A 15,639-nucleotide genomic window follows, 5' to 3' on the forward strand; every position below is an offset into this window, starting at 1 on the left:
AATAATGTAGTACTGTGCCATACTGAGATGTATAACCTATGTTTTGCATTATGTCGTAGAAGCTACCTTAACCGAATACGTGGCCTACTTGCTAGGCTTCATGCTGAAGCAGAATTAATAAACGCACGCTGTAGAAGTTACTGGTGCATATGAACTGACCGTGAACTGTGTGCTTAGCTAGAATTTTCTGCAATGTATCGCGGACAGGAGATGATGAAGTCAGTTTGATACAATTATGTGTAGAGTAGGCTGAGTGTACTTTCCCAGGACTTGAATAATAGAGACACTGACTGAAGAGGAACATGCAACATTTTCGATACCTGAAGAGCCGGATGATGAAGACATCGTACAGTGGACCAATCCATAAACTGAGAAAGACTAAATATTAGAACTCATAGATATGTAGAATAAAATGTATTGGGTAACGTCACATATGGAGAGCTAATTGACCAATTAGGAATTAAGGGGATGGACTGAAAAACTCTAACAAAAAGTCATGACAAGGGGCTAAAACTTCAGATGCGGCAGATGCGAGGGGTGAATGCTGATGACGTCCGGAGCCACGGTTCAAGATTATGTCATTGGGCTCATGCTCTTGAGAGCCTGATGCGTTACTGATCTATTGATGACCTGAAGACGAAGATTGACTTTGTTGCTGATCCATTACGTGGATAGGTATCCATGACAATGTGACTGATTAACTTTGTGCCTTTTCTTCTAGGTACCAGCTGTGCTGTTTTTTTTTCTAGCTAGATGTTTTTCCAAATTCACATTTTCTTAATTGTTTTCGCATGAAGTCCCACATGCTGATGCTAAGCTGGGATAGGTAGGTTTCTTTTGGGCGACGTTGAAAGTAACAAATGACTGACGGACTGGTTGCTGAACTCTGCTGTTAATGTTAAAATATTAATCTTTGTTGGCTTATACTGAAGCTTTTGAACACATATTTTCTCAAGTTCTTAATAGATTGTGTTATTGGTGGTCGCTAATAAACTAATTCTGAGCTGATTGAATAAAGTTTGAGTTAACCAAATGAATTAGAATTGTAATTAATAGGGAAATAAAAATTGTTAAACACTTTATCAAGTTGTGGTTATTCATGAATTGTTGATTATAATTGTCTATTGACTAATGATTCTCTTAGTAGTTATTGCTTGATTACATTGATTACTGATGTCACTGGTCACTACGTTACTAGGATACTCCATGTGATCCAAAAGGTTCATCTGCCTATACACGTCCCCTTGTAAGTTTACTTATTAAAGACCAGGCGCGTCAGCAGTAATGACGGCTTGGGGAAATCCCCGGCGAGGATGGCAGAGGAAATATGGGGGATGCACCAATTGCAACATGATAATTGATGAGTTAAATGATTCTATCTCTGACGTAACAATTGACAGTTGGAGGCAGGGAACCACATACGGTGCATCCGTGCTGTCACAGCAGTTGATAGCACTCTATGTGTTATCCTATGTGTTATTGGTCTATACATCAGATGCCATAGCGGGTACATGGTATTTCCCAACCCACAGCAGGTGCACATGATGGTTTAACTGTGGGTAACGATTGTGGTTATCAAGTGTTGTATAACTTGGGTCGCCCCAGAGAGTTGTGTAGAACCCCAATGTATGGAGTGTTTGTGCCGCCCTGCTGCCCCATGTGTATGCCCTATCGGCCCCTCAGCAGTGCTGTGCTACTGGTGTGTGACACCTACATGTCTGGTGGCATTTCTAATGATTTCAGGGGGGGGCAGGTATTGTCCTTGTTCCCGGGTGAAATGATAAGATTATCCCAAGTGTGTAATCCTTTGATCGTCATCCCTTTGTCTTGGAATGAGTGTAGCACTTGTGCCTCCGCCTTTGTCCATTTCAACAGGTCGCCTAGCCAACTGCGTGCATCCGGCGTGCTTGGCGCCTTCCATTGCATTGCTAGAAGGCGTTTAAACAACACGAATGCCAGTTCAATTCACCTGTGTACCTGTTCCTCCCCTTGGGCCCTGAGCAGATGCCTAGTAGACAGGTTTCTGTCATGGGGGACAGTGGATATTCCACCAGTTCAGCAGTTAAAGAGGTTATAGTGTGCCAGGAACATAAGATCGACAGACAGACCCACTTCATGTGGTAGAAGGTGGCATCTGACTCGCCGCATCGCAGATATTCGTGATTAGCCTGGGGGAACATGCTCCTGAGCCGGTGTGTGGATAAATAGGTTTGGTGCAAATAATTAAATTGTGTGTAGTGGCATCTTGGGCTACGTGATACCTCTCGTGTCAGATTAAGTGCAGTGAGACATGACTTTTGTGATAGCGGCATGGGGAGAACCCAGTCCCATCTAGCCTTTGCTCTAGCTTCAGCCACGTCGGGCTCCCAAGTAAAATACCATACAGTTGGGATATGTTGCAATGAGTTCCTAGGCCAGCTAACAAGTCATGGAAGAGAGGGGAAGTTAGGGGTTCGTTGCCCCCATTTCACCACGTTCTGCGTGTGAGCTGTTGTAGTGCACAATAAGCTATGAATCGTCCCGGCCCCACGTCATGTGCTAACGTGAGCTCACTGTAGGACGTTATGTAAATCTCTTTGAATATGTCCTCAATTGTTTGTATGCCAGTTTCAGGCCATGATGTTAGGTTGTGGTGTTCAGACAGTTTCCACACCCTAGGGAGGGCCATCAGTGGAATCCTGGGCGAATAAGGTGGATCCGGGCGCTCGTCTAGTACATAATGGCGCCAGCACTTGCGTGCCACTTCCAACAGAATGTTATGTCGCTGTGGCGGGCTGTTGTGGTCTAAAAGCCATTGCAGCTTGTTAATGTGGCCCAAGTTATCGTATACCAACTTTGTCTCTGCAGTAGGAAGGTTCTGCATCCAGCGCAATGTCCAATATATTTGTGCAGCTGCGTAATACAGCTCATAGTTTGGTGTGCCTAGGCCCCCCTGTGCGAGTGACAAGAATGTATCAGCGAGTGCTACGCGCCTTCGATCGCTGCCCCATATTAAGTCAATCATCAGACTGTTCAGCGTTGTAAAAAAGATGCGAGGGATTGCTAATGTGTTGCGGAGAAATGGTATAACAGTCTTGGGAGTATTATCATTTTTGCGATCGCCACCCTCCCCATTGAAGAGAGTGGGAGTGAGCGCCAAAACGACAGAGAGCCCCGAATCAATCTAACCACACGGCCCAGGTTGCCTTCTCTGAGGTCAACTGCATTATGATATATCTGAATCCCTAGGTATTTGAATGAGGTATAACACCACGGTAGTCTAGGTGTTGTGAGGGTGAAACGTAGACCCTCGGGAACCGGTGTCAATGGGGACAGACACGATTACAACCAGTTCACATACAAGCCAGAAAGGTCCCCAAATAGATCAAGTAGTTGCAGTAGGTCCAGGAGCAATGCGGTGCATTTGTGTAGATATATCAGCGTGTCATCCGCATATAGGGAAACGATCTGGTTCCTGTCGCCATCAGGTAAGCCCCACAGTTGCGCCCTTTGTCTGAGATGTGCCACCAGGGGTTCAATCGCTATTGCGAATAACAGCGGCAATAGTGGGAAACCATGCCTCGTACCCCTCCCGACCGAGAAACTTTCCGATATCATCCCTCTTGTCTTAACCCTAGCAGTAGGGTCAGAATACAAGGTGCTAATCCACCCCAGAAATACCTTCACGAACCCCATTCTCCTCAGTGCTTCTGGGGCATCCAACATGAGACGTAACAGACATCTAATATTTAGGAATGTGTTCCGGCCGGGTATGAATCCTGACTCGTCTTCATGTACCAGAGACGAAATTAGCAGGAGCAGTCGGTTCGCGAGGATCTTACCCAATAGCTTGCAATCCAGATTTAATAGTGAGAGGGGTCGGTAGGACCGTACATCCAGAGGGTCACGGCCTGGCTTGGGGAGGACCACTATCAATGCCTCACACTGGAAATCCGGAATCTGCCCTGTCTTTTGTGCTTCATGCAGCATTTCATGTAGGGTTTGATTATCTGTGCTGAGAATGTGTGGTAATATTCTACCCGAAGACCATCGCTACCCGGTGTTTTGTTACGGGCTAATTGTCGCAATGCCGACTGAATCTCATCTGCATCTATGGGTTTCTCTAATTCCAGCTGCTGTGTTGGGGACAGGCGAGCAAGGGGGAGTGAGTGAATAAAGTCTGCCAATTGTGCCGCTGAGGGGGAGGGTTTCTCTGCATCCAATGTGCTGTAGTATTGCTTAAATGCATCATTTATATCTGCCTGGGTGTTGACCACTGTCCTGCAATCTAGTCTAATGGCCACTATGGGAGTGAGCTGTTGCTCACTGTGTACCAACCATGCCAGTAATCTACTGGAACGATCACCCTCCAAGTGTGTCCTGGCAATGTAATGCCCGTAATCATATTTCCGAAGGCGCAAATCAACCTCGTTGCGTTAGTCACTGGGACCAGCGATGCAGGAAGGTGCCAGAAGTTCCATGAGGCCAACTTTATATGACTCTTAGTTCAATATCCATATCTATGTATGGTACACAGTTTAGGTCACCGCCCCATTAGCTGTTGGACGCAGGGTCTTGGAGAAGTTTGGGCGTAGTCGACAGGAGAAAATCCCCTTGTTTCGAATTGGGAGCATATAGTCCTACTATGGCTAGTGGTTTGCCATCTAATGAACCTTCCAATTGGACGTATCATCCATATACATCGGTCTTGTGACGCTCTACTGTGTATGGAATCTCTGGGGCGACCCACACCAACACCCCCGGCAAATGCTGACGTCGATGTGCCATACGCTAGTCCCCCCCATTTGCTTTGGAGGCTATTGGGTCCGCTGCTGTGAGGTGAGTTTCCTGTAATATTGCTATGTGGATTTTGTGCCTTTTGAGGTATGAGTATATCCTACAACATTTGGTGGTATTGGCTATGCCTCTCACATTCCACGTCAATATGTTGCAAGTGTCAATACCCATGAGATTACGAGGTCATGTAGTAGTGTATGTGCTAGCAGTGCTTTATGTTGGGGTGGGGATAGTGTGGAGGACACTGTTGCAGGCCAATCACCCCCCTCTGTATAGACACCCTCCCCCTCCCCCTGCCGTCCCACAGATACAAAACAAAATGCTAGTGAAGCTTCTTTGAACAAAATAATAACTTACTGGACTGCGCCCAACTTGTAACGCAGAGGCACAACTGGTGCCACAGGTAACAACAATTCTAACATAGTCCCTTTGGTAACCCATAGGGGTGTGAGGAGGCGTGGGAGAGAAGAGTAAGAGTAGCATGGGCCGTGGCCAGATCCGGATAATCTTCACGCTCTTCTTGTCCCAGCAACCCTACCGTTCGTTCCGTCGATGACGTCGGGCCTGCCACAGGGTGGTCGTCCGAGCAGGTTGGTGAGTAATGACAGCAGTGTAGGAGTGCCGGATCTTGTTATGCACGCCCCCTGTTGCAGAGCCAGTCATTGTCACTGCTGCATAGGCCTCTGTACCACATATCAGGGTCTGGGAGGCGGCGCAACATGCGCAGAGCCAGTGCAGTGAAGCAAGTTTAGATATAGGCCCTCATCGGCCACACTCCTGCGGTGGCCATTATGACATCCCCGCTGGGCCGGCCGGCGCTCACCGGCCCAGCAGGGATGTCGGACGCAACATGGGAGCCGGCTCCAAATGGAGCCGGCGGTGTTGCGGCTGTGCGACAGGTGCAGTTGCACCCATCGCGTGTGCAGACAGTGAAAAGCTGTGTGGGGCTGTGCCAGGGAGCCCCGTGACTCCCCTTCCTGCCAGCCTTTCCATGGTGGTTCCTACCGCTATTAAAAGGCTGGCGGGAAGGGGACTCGTAATCCCCTGGGCAGCACTGCAAGGAGCGCTGCCCTGGCGTATTAAAACCGCCAGGACCAACGTGGAGGAAAATCGCTGGTCCTGGCGGTGCGACCGCCGAGTTTGCACCGCCAGCCTGTTGTAATGAGGCCCATAGTCTGCCGTGTGAGGATTAAGTTCTGGGCCGAATAAGGAGGGGGAGGTGGAGGCACTGGAGCTGCCCTACGATGAATTTGAGTCCATGTGCGATGGGTGGCATGCTGTGCAGATGTGAACTGATTTGCATCTTTTAAGGCCTTTGCCTGGCTGTCGGCCGCCTGCGATCTGGAGGGGCGTGTTCCGATTCCTGGTTTCCTCCGACGACGAGGCTGAGGTGTAATCCATTCAACTGTGAACAAAGGCGATGCTTTATTTGTCAATACCATGTCCTTCAACCATTGTTCCAAGAATGCCTCAGCATTTGGAATCTCTGCCCGCTTCGGGATCCCCATGAATCTGACATTGTTACTCTGCGACCGACCCTCTGCATCTTCTGCACTGCGTTACGGAAGAGTAAACTCAGTTTCTATCCGCTGTAGCTGGTCCCGTAGTTCTTTAACTTCAGGCCGAACTGTAATGAGTGTGGTTTCATTGTCAGTGACTCTGTCCTCTAGTGTGTGGAGTAGGTTCACTTCCAGCGCCACTGAGTCTATTTTCCCCTCCAAGGTTGCTTTGGTGCCCATCATGGCTTGTAGAAGCTTGTCGAATTGTGTGGATTGAGCCCGCAGAACCTCATTCATTTGATGAAGGGCAGCGGTATGGGAGGCGACATCTCTCCCTCTGCGGCCGGTGGCAGCCTAATCGTCTTTGGTTTGACCATGATTGTTTGCGGTTCTATCCCACGGCAAGTAATCACACAGACCTCACACAGCCCAGATCCTCAACCGTGCACCATCTTACGTTGTGGTGTGTATACTGCTGTGTTACCGGAGTCAGCCTCTGGGTCATGTGCTGTTGGTAGGCACCAGAATTCTCACAGAGCCTCACTCCCGGGGCTACCACTCCCACTCAGGTAGCCATCTATCGCAGTGCGTAGTGCCCCCTGATAGTAGAGGGAACAGCTCTCACAGAAGGGTCATCACCTCCGCTCCATTGATGTTTTGTGTTGATTCCCAGGAAGAATGGGCGTCCCGCTTGGAGAGCACTGCAGCCGCAGCCAGGCCGCACGTGCTCGCTCTGCCAATCACACTAGCCACCTACAGCTGAGTCCCTTTATGATGCGTTTGGTGCAGTGGGCGTTGCGCTAGTCACTGGGACCCGCGATGCAGGAAGGTGCCAGAAGTTCCATGATGCCAACTTTATATGACTCTTAGTTCAATCAATTTGCAGCCAGGCAAAAGGAACTGCTTGCTGGTCCGGGCGGCTCACCCCAGCCCCCCAGCACTCCTCTCGGCCGAGGGTGCGGTCGCTGCCAGTGTTATCTTGCGATGGGCTGCTATTGTCTCTCAGGCAGAGAACTGGTAGGGTACAGAAAGCACCCCAACGTTAGAGGGTACAGCACGTCAGGAGGGGGCCTCACCGCAATTGTTTTGTCGTCATCCTGGGGTAGGCCTACAGGCCCTGCATGGGCGACACACCTGGAGATTACTGCTATTTCGGGCAGGCAGCCCGCTTTCGCCCCTCAGCGTGCCAGGCAGCAGGGCTTTCTGCCGATATCCTTCCCAGCACCCGCCGCAGGACCCGCAAGCGTGCTGGGCCGGTGCGGTCAAGCACCGGGGCACTGCAACGTCCTCACAGCGGGAGTTCCCTCCATCGGCCACACCTCCGTGTTGCGGCTGACGCCTCGATCCTCCCGGTCACTATATGCCGCCGCGGGTGTGCACGTGGCCAGCAACCTGCACTCTGGCTGCTCACTCCCCAGCTCCACGGGACCTTCCGAGGCATGACGGCAGGTGCTAGGGCAGTCCGGGCCAGTAGAACAGCAAGATTATTTACGGGTCGCGAGCGGAGCTCGTTAGTTAGCGTCTGCTCCAGCCACCATCTTTGCCAGGCCCCATTTTACCTCAAAGTAAAGATCAAATAAGTTCGATGATGCTTCCGGGAAAGGTCATGCACAAGATGTTACAATTGTTGAGGGGACAGAATCCTCTAACTCTGTGGTTGGCTGGCAGGTCTCTGAAAGTAACCGACAGTCTGAGTTATTGAGATGCAAGAAGAAAAAACTAAAGAAATCACTCACAAATACCAAAAGAGAGAATAGATTAAATCTCAACAGGCAAAATAAATGTGCCAGGCGTATTTCTCCGTAAAACAGGGGCTACAAGTTCCAGGTGATAACTCTGTTCAGCTTGAGACTTACTCGATTTTCCATCAAAAACCTTTCCCATATACTGCATCTAGCTCTCTCCCTCAATCAACTGCTGTCGCTAAAGCAGTAGAAGGGAAAGTCAGCTCAGATGGCTCAAAACCCCAGAAGATAGCAATGGGGGAAAGCAGACATGGCATCCAGCTAACATCATCTGCACCACATAACGCCCAGACAACTATGTATGCTCAGTTGGTACGCCCTAAGGCTAAAGGCAGTGAGGGGCAAACTGGGCACCTCTCGCAAATTAGGTAGTTGTCAGTACCAGAGATGACAGGTGTGGAGATGACATCTGTCCTGGCAACAGTTTGGGGGCATATCAGTCAAGTACTCAGAAAAATAGTGCTGCACTGCCAGCCCAGAGAAGGCGTAGCTGTGACGTGCTACTGGTGATGCTACACAAAGAAATAAGCTATACAAATCCTCTGACTACCCAATCGAGCAAAGGGTATTAGGAGCTGGCCCTCACAGAATGAAGAGTCACACAAGAGGTGATTACTGCCAGGTCTGCCATGTCTTCATAGACCGTCCAAAACTCGGGACAACAGGAACATGGAATCTTGCAGGAGGTAACCTACCTCAGCAAGGTTCTGTTGGCAGAGTATGAGCAAAACTAGGGCCTAGAGCATGACTTACATGGAAGACAAGGACCCTCAGCCAACAAGCCTCCAGATCGCACAGACAATTTGGAGGGCCTATGCATGCATGGGCTTTCCCCTGCGCAAGTGCACCATGCAAATTTAAGCCATCAGAATAGCCCTGTAAACATTAATCCCCTGAGGAAAACTGAAAGGCCTGCTTTAATATTTACCCCACTATATGAAACACAGGAGCCTTTGGACATCCTTAATAGGTCCAAAATGCTGTGTCTTTTGCACAACATACCATCGCTTTCCAACCTTACCTCAGGGCATCTGATTTTGGTAAATTTTAATGAGGTTCTGAATTAGCCAGAGAGAATCTATATTGACAGCATGGACTGATCAGAGTATTGTTGAAAGGATTTCTGAAAACTCTGATCAGTTGAAAAACTGGAGCATATCAATAAGCAAACCAGCAAAATAAAAATATCCCTTTGTCTTATCAATGGGAAAACAACTATCGTAAACAGATAAAGAAGCAATGAGCACCTTGAGAGCTACACCCTTGATAAGCCCTTTTATTATAAACAAAAGAATTACTATGCAACTGTCAAGGGATATGTGGTTCAGAATGCACCAAGAACATAGTGATAAAGGTCTACGGAATCGGGCTTGGCTTCCCTTAGCTTTGTCTAACAAGGGAAGACTGCATCTTTAGCCATAAAGGGTCAAATTTTAAATCTAAAAGAAGTATGATCAAGTTAATAAACTGTCTTCCCTCGTTGCAAATTCTACCACCATGGATTTTCTAAACAATGCTGATATTTTGTGCCTTCAGGAAACCTGGTCAACAGAGCCAATTCCTGGTTTTTTAATAACTCAGACTCCCACACAAAAGAAAAACCTGTTTGGCAGCCACATAGGCAGCCTCACAACATATGTAAAATTAGATCTACATATTAAGGTAGAGGTTTGGGATATATCATCTTCGGATGGTCATGTGGTGAGCATATATGGCATGGCATTCAACGATAAAATAACCCTGGTTTCAATTATAAATCTGCACATCAACCCCAGCTGGGAGAAAAAACAAACACATGTTAAATACATCTTATCTCTGATTAAAATATTTCACTATGAGCACCCGAACCATGAGTACGTGGTAGCAGGAGAATTCAATCTTCGATATCTGGGTCCAGGTGACGGGCTCTCATAGGACCCCGTAAGAATGGCCTTACAAATATTCCTTAAGGAGTTTGACCTGAAAAAGACCAACTAAACCAAATCATAGTTGGCATACTTATACCAACCTTCAAAAACATCTCCATGCTAGACTATATCTTTGTAAATACAACCTTGTAGGCTAGATGTCTAAGCCATCAGGTTATCCAAAGATTCAAAAGCAATCACAACCCTTTGGTAATTGAGATCTTTCGCAGGGCAATGAGGCATCAGATATATGCAGCTAGCGGAAAGCCATTACCTACAAATCTAGGCCCATTATTAAAACGGGTTGAATGGGGCACAGTCTGCTCCACTAAGTATGCACAATGGAAATTGGTCCACGGTTTTCCAACTCCTGTAAAGAGGACAGGCCGGGTGGTGGACCAGTGGGGCATCATGGTTATTACACTCCATGACGCTCTTACTAGCATCAGTCAGCCCCAGAAATTAAGGGTTAAAGGATCTGTGTCCAGGGAGCATCAAGGTAGCAAAAAACTATGCAGGCAGGCTGAACTACTACACAGAAAAAAGAAAATAACCCTCAAGGAAGCCATTATGAAGCAGGCAAGGAAAGAACATATGAAAATAAAAACAGGGTACATAGGGGAATGCTGGAAATGCATATATGAGTTATTGTCACCAAGTAAAAGCAGAGAATTTTGAGGTTATCAACACCCTGATTTAGTCATCCACTAGCAAGGGTAATGTGGTTGGGAGAGCCATGAGGAAAAATGATATGTGGATTCCCACAACGCAGATGCTCAAAGCATATCCATGCTGCAACATACATTCAATGACTTTGACAATAGTACCCTAAGTGTTGCTGCAGAAACCGTACGTACCATCCTCAAGAGCATCCCGAGTGTTGGGGCACCTGGACTAAATGGTCTCCCAGGGAGTATTTTCAAGGAATTCTAGGACTTCTGGGCTGCACTGATGACATCTTATTTAATGAATGCCTACATTTGTCTGTGTTACCAGAGGCTTGAAAGGGGTTGATCCTGCATCTGATCCACAAAAAGGGAGACATCACTCGACCAGAAAACTATAGGCTCATAGCGCTACTGGATGTGGACGGTAAGGCATTTGCAAAAGCTCTTTTACAGCAGCTTGAAATCTGGATAATGGAAAATAACATCATATCCATATACCAGACCGGATTCAGATCCAACTCTTCTACTATAGACAATGTACTTATCCTTTCATATGTGAGTGTCAAGGCACAGAAAACTTCGTTCCCTCCACTTTGTGCTTGCTTCATGGATTATAGAGCAGCTTTTAATGGAGTTGTCCGCAATACCCTCTGGAAAAAGCTGGCAGAATGCAGGATACCTAAAAAGCTGCTGGCAGCCATTACTGCCTTCTACATGGATACCTGGGTACGAATCAAGATATCACAAACGCACGCAACAGAGAAAATTCATACTAATATAGGCCTAAAAAAAGGCTGTGTTATTGCCCCCAATCTCTTTAATCTATACACCACTGACCTAGTCGCGGAGCTGCTTAAGGGGAACACATTTCCCCACAAATTGAGCCAGACAACTCTCCCTATACTACAGTATGCTGATGATCTGGTCGTGCTCACTCAGACTCAGATAGGGTTGAAAAGGGCCCTGGAGATACTCCATTGGTATAACTCAACGAACACTTTGCGGGCAAATGCTGCTAAAACCAAGGTCCTGATCTTTGGTCGTCAACCAAAAAAACACCTCATGGAATGGAACCTAGGCCCACTAAAGGTAGAGACAGCAAGTAAATATAATTACGTCGGAGTCTGGATATCAGATACAAGTAAAGCTACACATCAGGCAGCATGGCTGGCAGAGAAAGCCGAGAGAATTACCAATGCCCTGTCCAAACTCTACCAAAGGCTTAAATCTCCCATTACAGAGGCGATCACGGGAGTCGTCAAGGCCAAACTATTACCAAGAATTACCTATGGCTATCTTGCAGACCCTGGAAGGCTCACCACTCTTCTTCAGAGTTGTCATCTAAAAGCCTATAAGAAAATATTTCTGATCCCAATATCCACAAGGCACGCAGTGATTCATTTGGAATTCGACTTGGTGAGGATGGATATAGAATGTAAAAAGAACACAGTCATATTCCACCATCTACTGTTCAGGGCAAACCCACTTAGTCTGTGAGGGATTGTAAAAGCTATTTTCATAGATAACTCAAATAATTGGTCCAAATATTTACAGAGCGCAGAAGAATCCTTCAACCTGGTTCCAACATACCTGCAGGATTCCGTTATAACAGTGACCCTGTTAAAGACTTTAAAAGAGCATGGGGTGAGGGCCTCCAGGGAAGGTGACATTGCTTGTATCAGGATCATTAGATGCATGGATGGCCTTGTAGAGTCACATATGGACACCAGCTGCCAACCATATCTAAAGGTGGCAATTGGTGGCGGGCGTTCAGAAGCATACCTCTGATGCAGCTTTTAACTCTACTGTATGGGAGTATAGATGCCATTGGAAGTCCTCACACAGCACTCAGAAGCAATGCAGATTGTGCAATTATCACACAAAATCAGTAGTCCATCTTGCAGGTTGCTGTCCGGGACTTTCAGTGAAGAGGCTCTCACTCCTAAAACCTCTATTTCTGAAACAGGGGTTAAGAACATGTAAAGAGGCTCTGACATCTGAAGACCCTATGGAACTTACCTGCTTTAGTAAAATTTTTGCTGAAGCTGGGAGGGTTCTTCGGTAGGTGTGGGATCGGCAAAGGTCAGCGATTGGGGGCTCCCACTCCTGAAAGCAGGTCCTCAACTACTAAATGCCCAAAACTCATATAATATTGACTCTGCTTTAAACCTAAAATTGATTAGGACTTGCACATGACACTTTAGACTCCCAACTGTGCTTTAACTTAACCGGTATATAGCTAATACACAAATGTGCTGCAGAAGTAGGTAATGCTTGCTAATGTAGCATATACTATGTACATAGCATATTTTTTGCTTATTTCTTGCATGATTTTATATACCGTTTTTGGGGCTCATTACGAGTTTGGCAGAGGGGATTACTCTGTCACAAACGTGATGGATATCCCGCCCGCCATTTTACAAGTTCCATTATATCCTATGGAACTTGTAATACGGCAGATGGGATATTTGTCACATTTGTGATAGAGTAATTTCCTCCGCCAAACTTGTAATGAGTCCCTTTGGCTTCAATGACTTAGATATTCACGTTGTCTGAGCAGCTTGGCAAATCAGCTGATTAACGTTCCTCATCGGCACAATGGCTGATGAAGTATAATAGCCCATGACAATAACGTATTTTGTTGTTGTTTTATATTTGCCAATAGACGTTCTGTAACAATTATAAGTACTTGAATCACACACGTTATTAACATTCCTTGAGAGCACAGTTTGTGGAAGTATGATAGCTCATGACAGTAGTGTTTTTTTTTATCTTTGTTTTGTATTTGCTAGTAGATGATTTGTAATGATTTAATGCACCTTGATTGTGAACTTTATTTAAACTACCTCGTCTTTTATCTCTGTTTTATACTTGAGAATGATGCTTTTCCAATGATTTTAAGAAATTACACAATAAGGCTATGACATGACATAACCAACAGTCCTGTGTCACAGTACTAGTGTTTTAATCTATACTCTGGTTTTCTACATAGGACAGCTAGGCCTGCGGCAGTAAAAATACTTTTAGGGTGTTGTCAATGTAAGGACTTGGTAATATTAATTTTCCACATGTTCCACTTGTAAATACTATGCACTCTACTTTGTGGACTACAAGACATACATAGGAATTACTTACTAATATCTAAAAGGGACGTTTTTACCTGCCAAAGCAGATGTATTTTGACAGGCCACAGTGCATGTTTTGCACTATTACAATCAGGCTAGAATGGTAGGCATGGAACCATATTTGCACTGTGCCACTATAGTGGATGGCACAATGGGTGCTGCAATTCACTAGTGAAACTAACTTCCAGGCACTTGGGTATACTTTGTACCATATACTTATAGGTCGGATTTATAAGCAGATTAAATATACCAATTGGGAGAATGCTAATTCGATGTTTAAAGAGGAAGCACAGGCCATTTAATATTGGTTATCAGGGGTAAAGTGCACAGGGTATTAAAGACAGCCAAAAAATAGGGTCCAGCAAAAGGTGAAAAAATGTGGGGTTGCCAGGTAGAAAAAGCAGGCTTCCTAGAATCATCTGTTCTCTTGACTAAACTTTGATATATCTGATATCCTGCACTTTGAAGTAAATGGAAAGTTGCATGTAGCTCATGTTAAAGCTCCAAGTTAATAAATACGTGTAGCAAACAAAAGTTTAATTAATCTCCATCATCTTCAAGTCTTTCATGCCGCTTCCGATGAGCTGCAGTTTGATACATAGTTTCCAAACGACCCCACGTCACGTGTCGCACATACATTCAGTAAAGTTTGTTTTTGTTAACGGCGTTTTTCATGCATGAATGCCCAGACTCACAATTACACGAAAAAATGAAAAACCATAAGTCCCAGAATGCAAAGCGTTGCCCGATCAAAGGCACTACTGGCTGAAGGTGGCACTCGTGCATTTAGGACCACTTAGCAGCACTGATTACGTAGCACTTTATAAAATCCATATGACTAAAATACAGAATACATGTCTGTATACTTTAAAGTTTTTCGCAGAGCGGTGGGTGTTTTTTTCTGGTTTCAGGCAAAGTGGAACCAGGAAGCCTCGGTTTCAATCTTCGTTTCCACACTTAGTATGATATTGGGCACATCACTTTGTGACCATGTTTTAATTCTCGCATAGGCCAAAATAGGGCGCGCCCTACTCATTACAGTTTTTTTCGCCGAGTGTTAAAGCAAAACTCTCGCTAACTTAAAGTTTGTAGAAACGGCGGATGCTTAAAGAAAGCATTACTAGTAACAGGAACAAAACATTCTGGTATGTTAGGGGTGTGTGCCTTCTTAGCGAGGCGGCTGCCGTAGTCCCCTGGGCCGCCCCTCCCCCTCGCTCTCCTGGTCTGTGTCTGTCACCGGCAGGAGCACCAGCAGCAGACAGCGCGGGCAGGGTTAAGGCTCAGGAATGCCGCAGAGAGGAATGTGTATGCAGATGAGCCCCATGCTAATCTCATGCTAATGAGCCCCTGGCTGGGCTGCTTGGGAACAAGGCAGGGTTATTGGCTCTCCCCCGTCCCAATGCAGACGGCTTTCTCGGCGCAGGGCTGCCCGAGCCCGGGAGGAGGGACGCAGGCAGACATGGTGGACTGAGCCCGAGTGGATTTTTGGTTGCTTGCCTCAAAACAGGATTTACGTACCTCAAGTGGTACTTTTTCTCCGTGGTATTTTTCTAGGGGGTGCGGGAGAGCTACTTTGTTTTGCCCGCTTCACTTGGCGGCCCCCACCCCGCTTCCTTTCCGTACTTATGGAGGAGTTTGCAGAGCTTGATCATGCCTAGGAAGGGGAATGGACAGCTGCCTTTACCCGATGGCTGGGAGGAAGCGAGGGACTACGACGACAAAGTTTTCTACATTGACCACAACACCAAGCAGACCAGCTGGATTGACCCGAGGGATAGGTAGGAAGGGGCAGAAATACGTTTACCATAGTGTTTACAGGGGATGACGGGCGGGGCAGGGGGGCATTAGGCGAAGGGGCATTGGTGGGGGCGGGAGGAAGGGCGGAATAGTGGGATTCCGGAACGTGAACTGCTGGACAC

General features: G+C 46.6%; 1 protein-coding gene across 1 annotated transcript in view; it reads left to right on the forward strand.

Annotated features, from left to right (window-relative positions):
* The first annotated feature begins 14,933 nt into the window (after positions 1–14,933).
* Positions 14,934–15,639, forward strand: part of WWC2 (WW and C2 domain containing 2) — an 800,549-nt gene continuing 799,843 nt past the window's right edge. Inside the window, exon 1 of the mRNA XM_069199258.1 lies at positions 14,934–15,498. Coding sequence (XP_069055359.1) covers positions 15,371–15,498 — 128 coding nt within the window. The 5' untranslated portion in view covers positions 14,934–15,370. The remainder of the gene's footprint in view (positions 15,499–15,639) is intronic.

This window comes from Pleurodeles waltl, chromosome 1_2 (genome assembly GCF_031143425.1).
Source record: "Pleurodeles waltl isolate 20211129_DDA chromosome 1_2, aPleWal1.hap1.20221129, whole genome shotgun sequence".
In the NCBI taxonomy this organism is placed as follows: Eukaryota; Metazoa; Chordata; class Amphibia; order Caudata; family Salamandridae; genus Pleurodeles; species Pleurodeles waltl.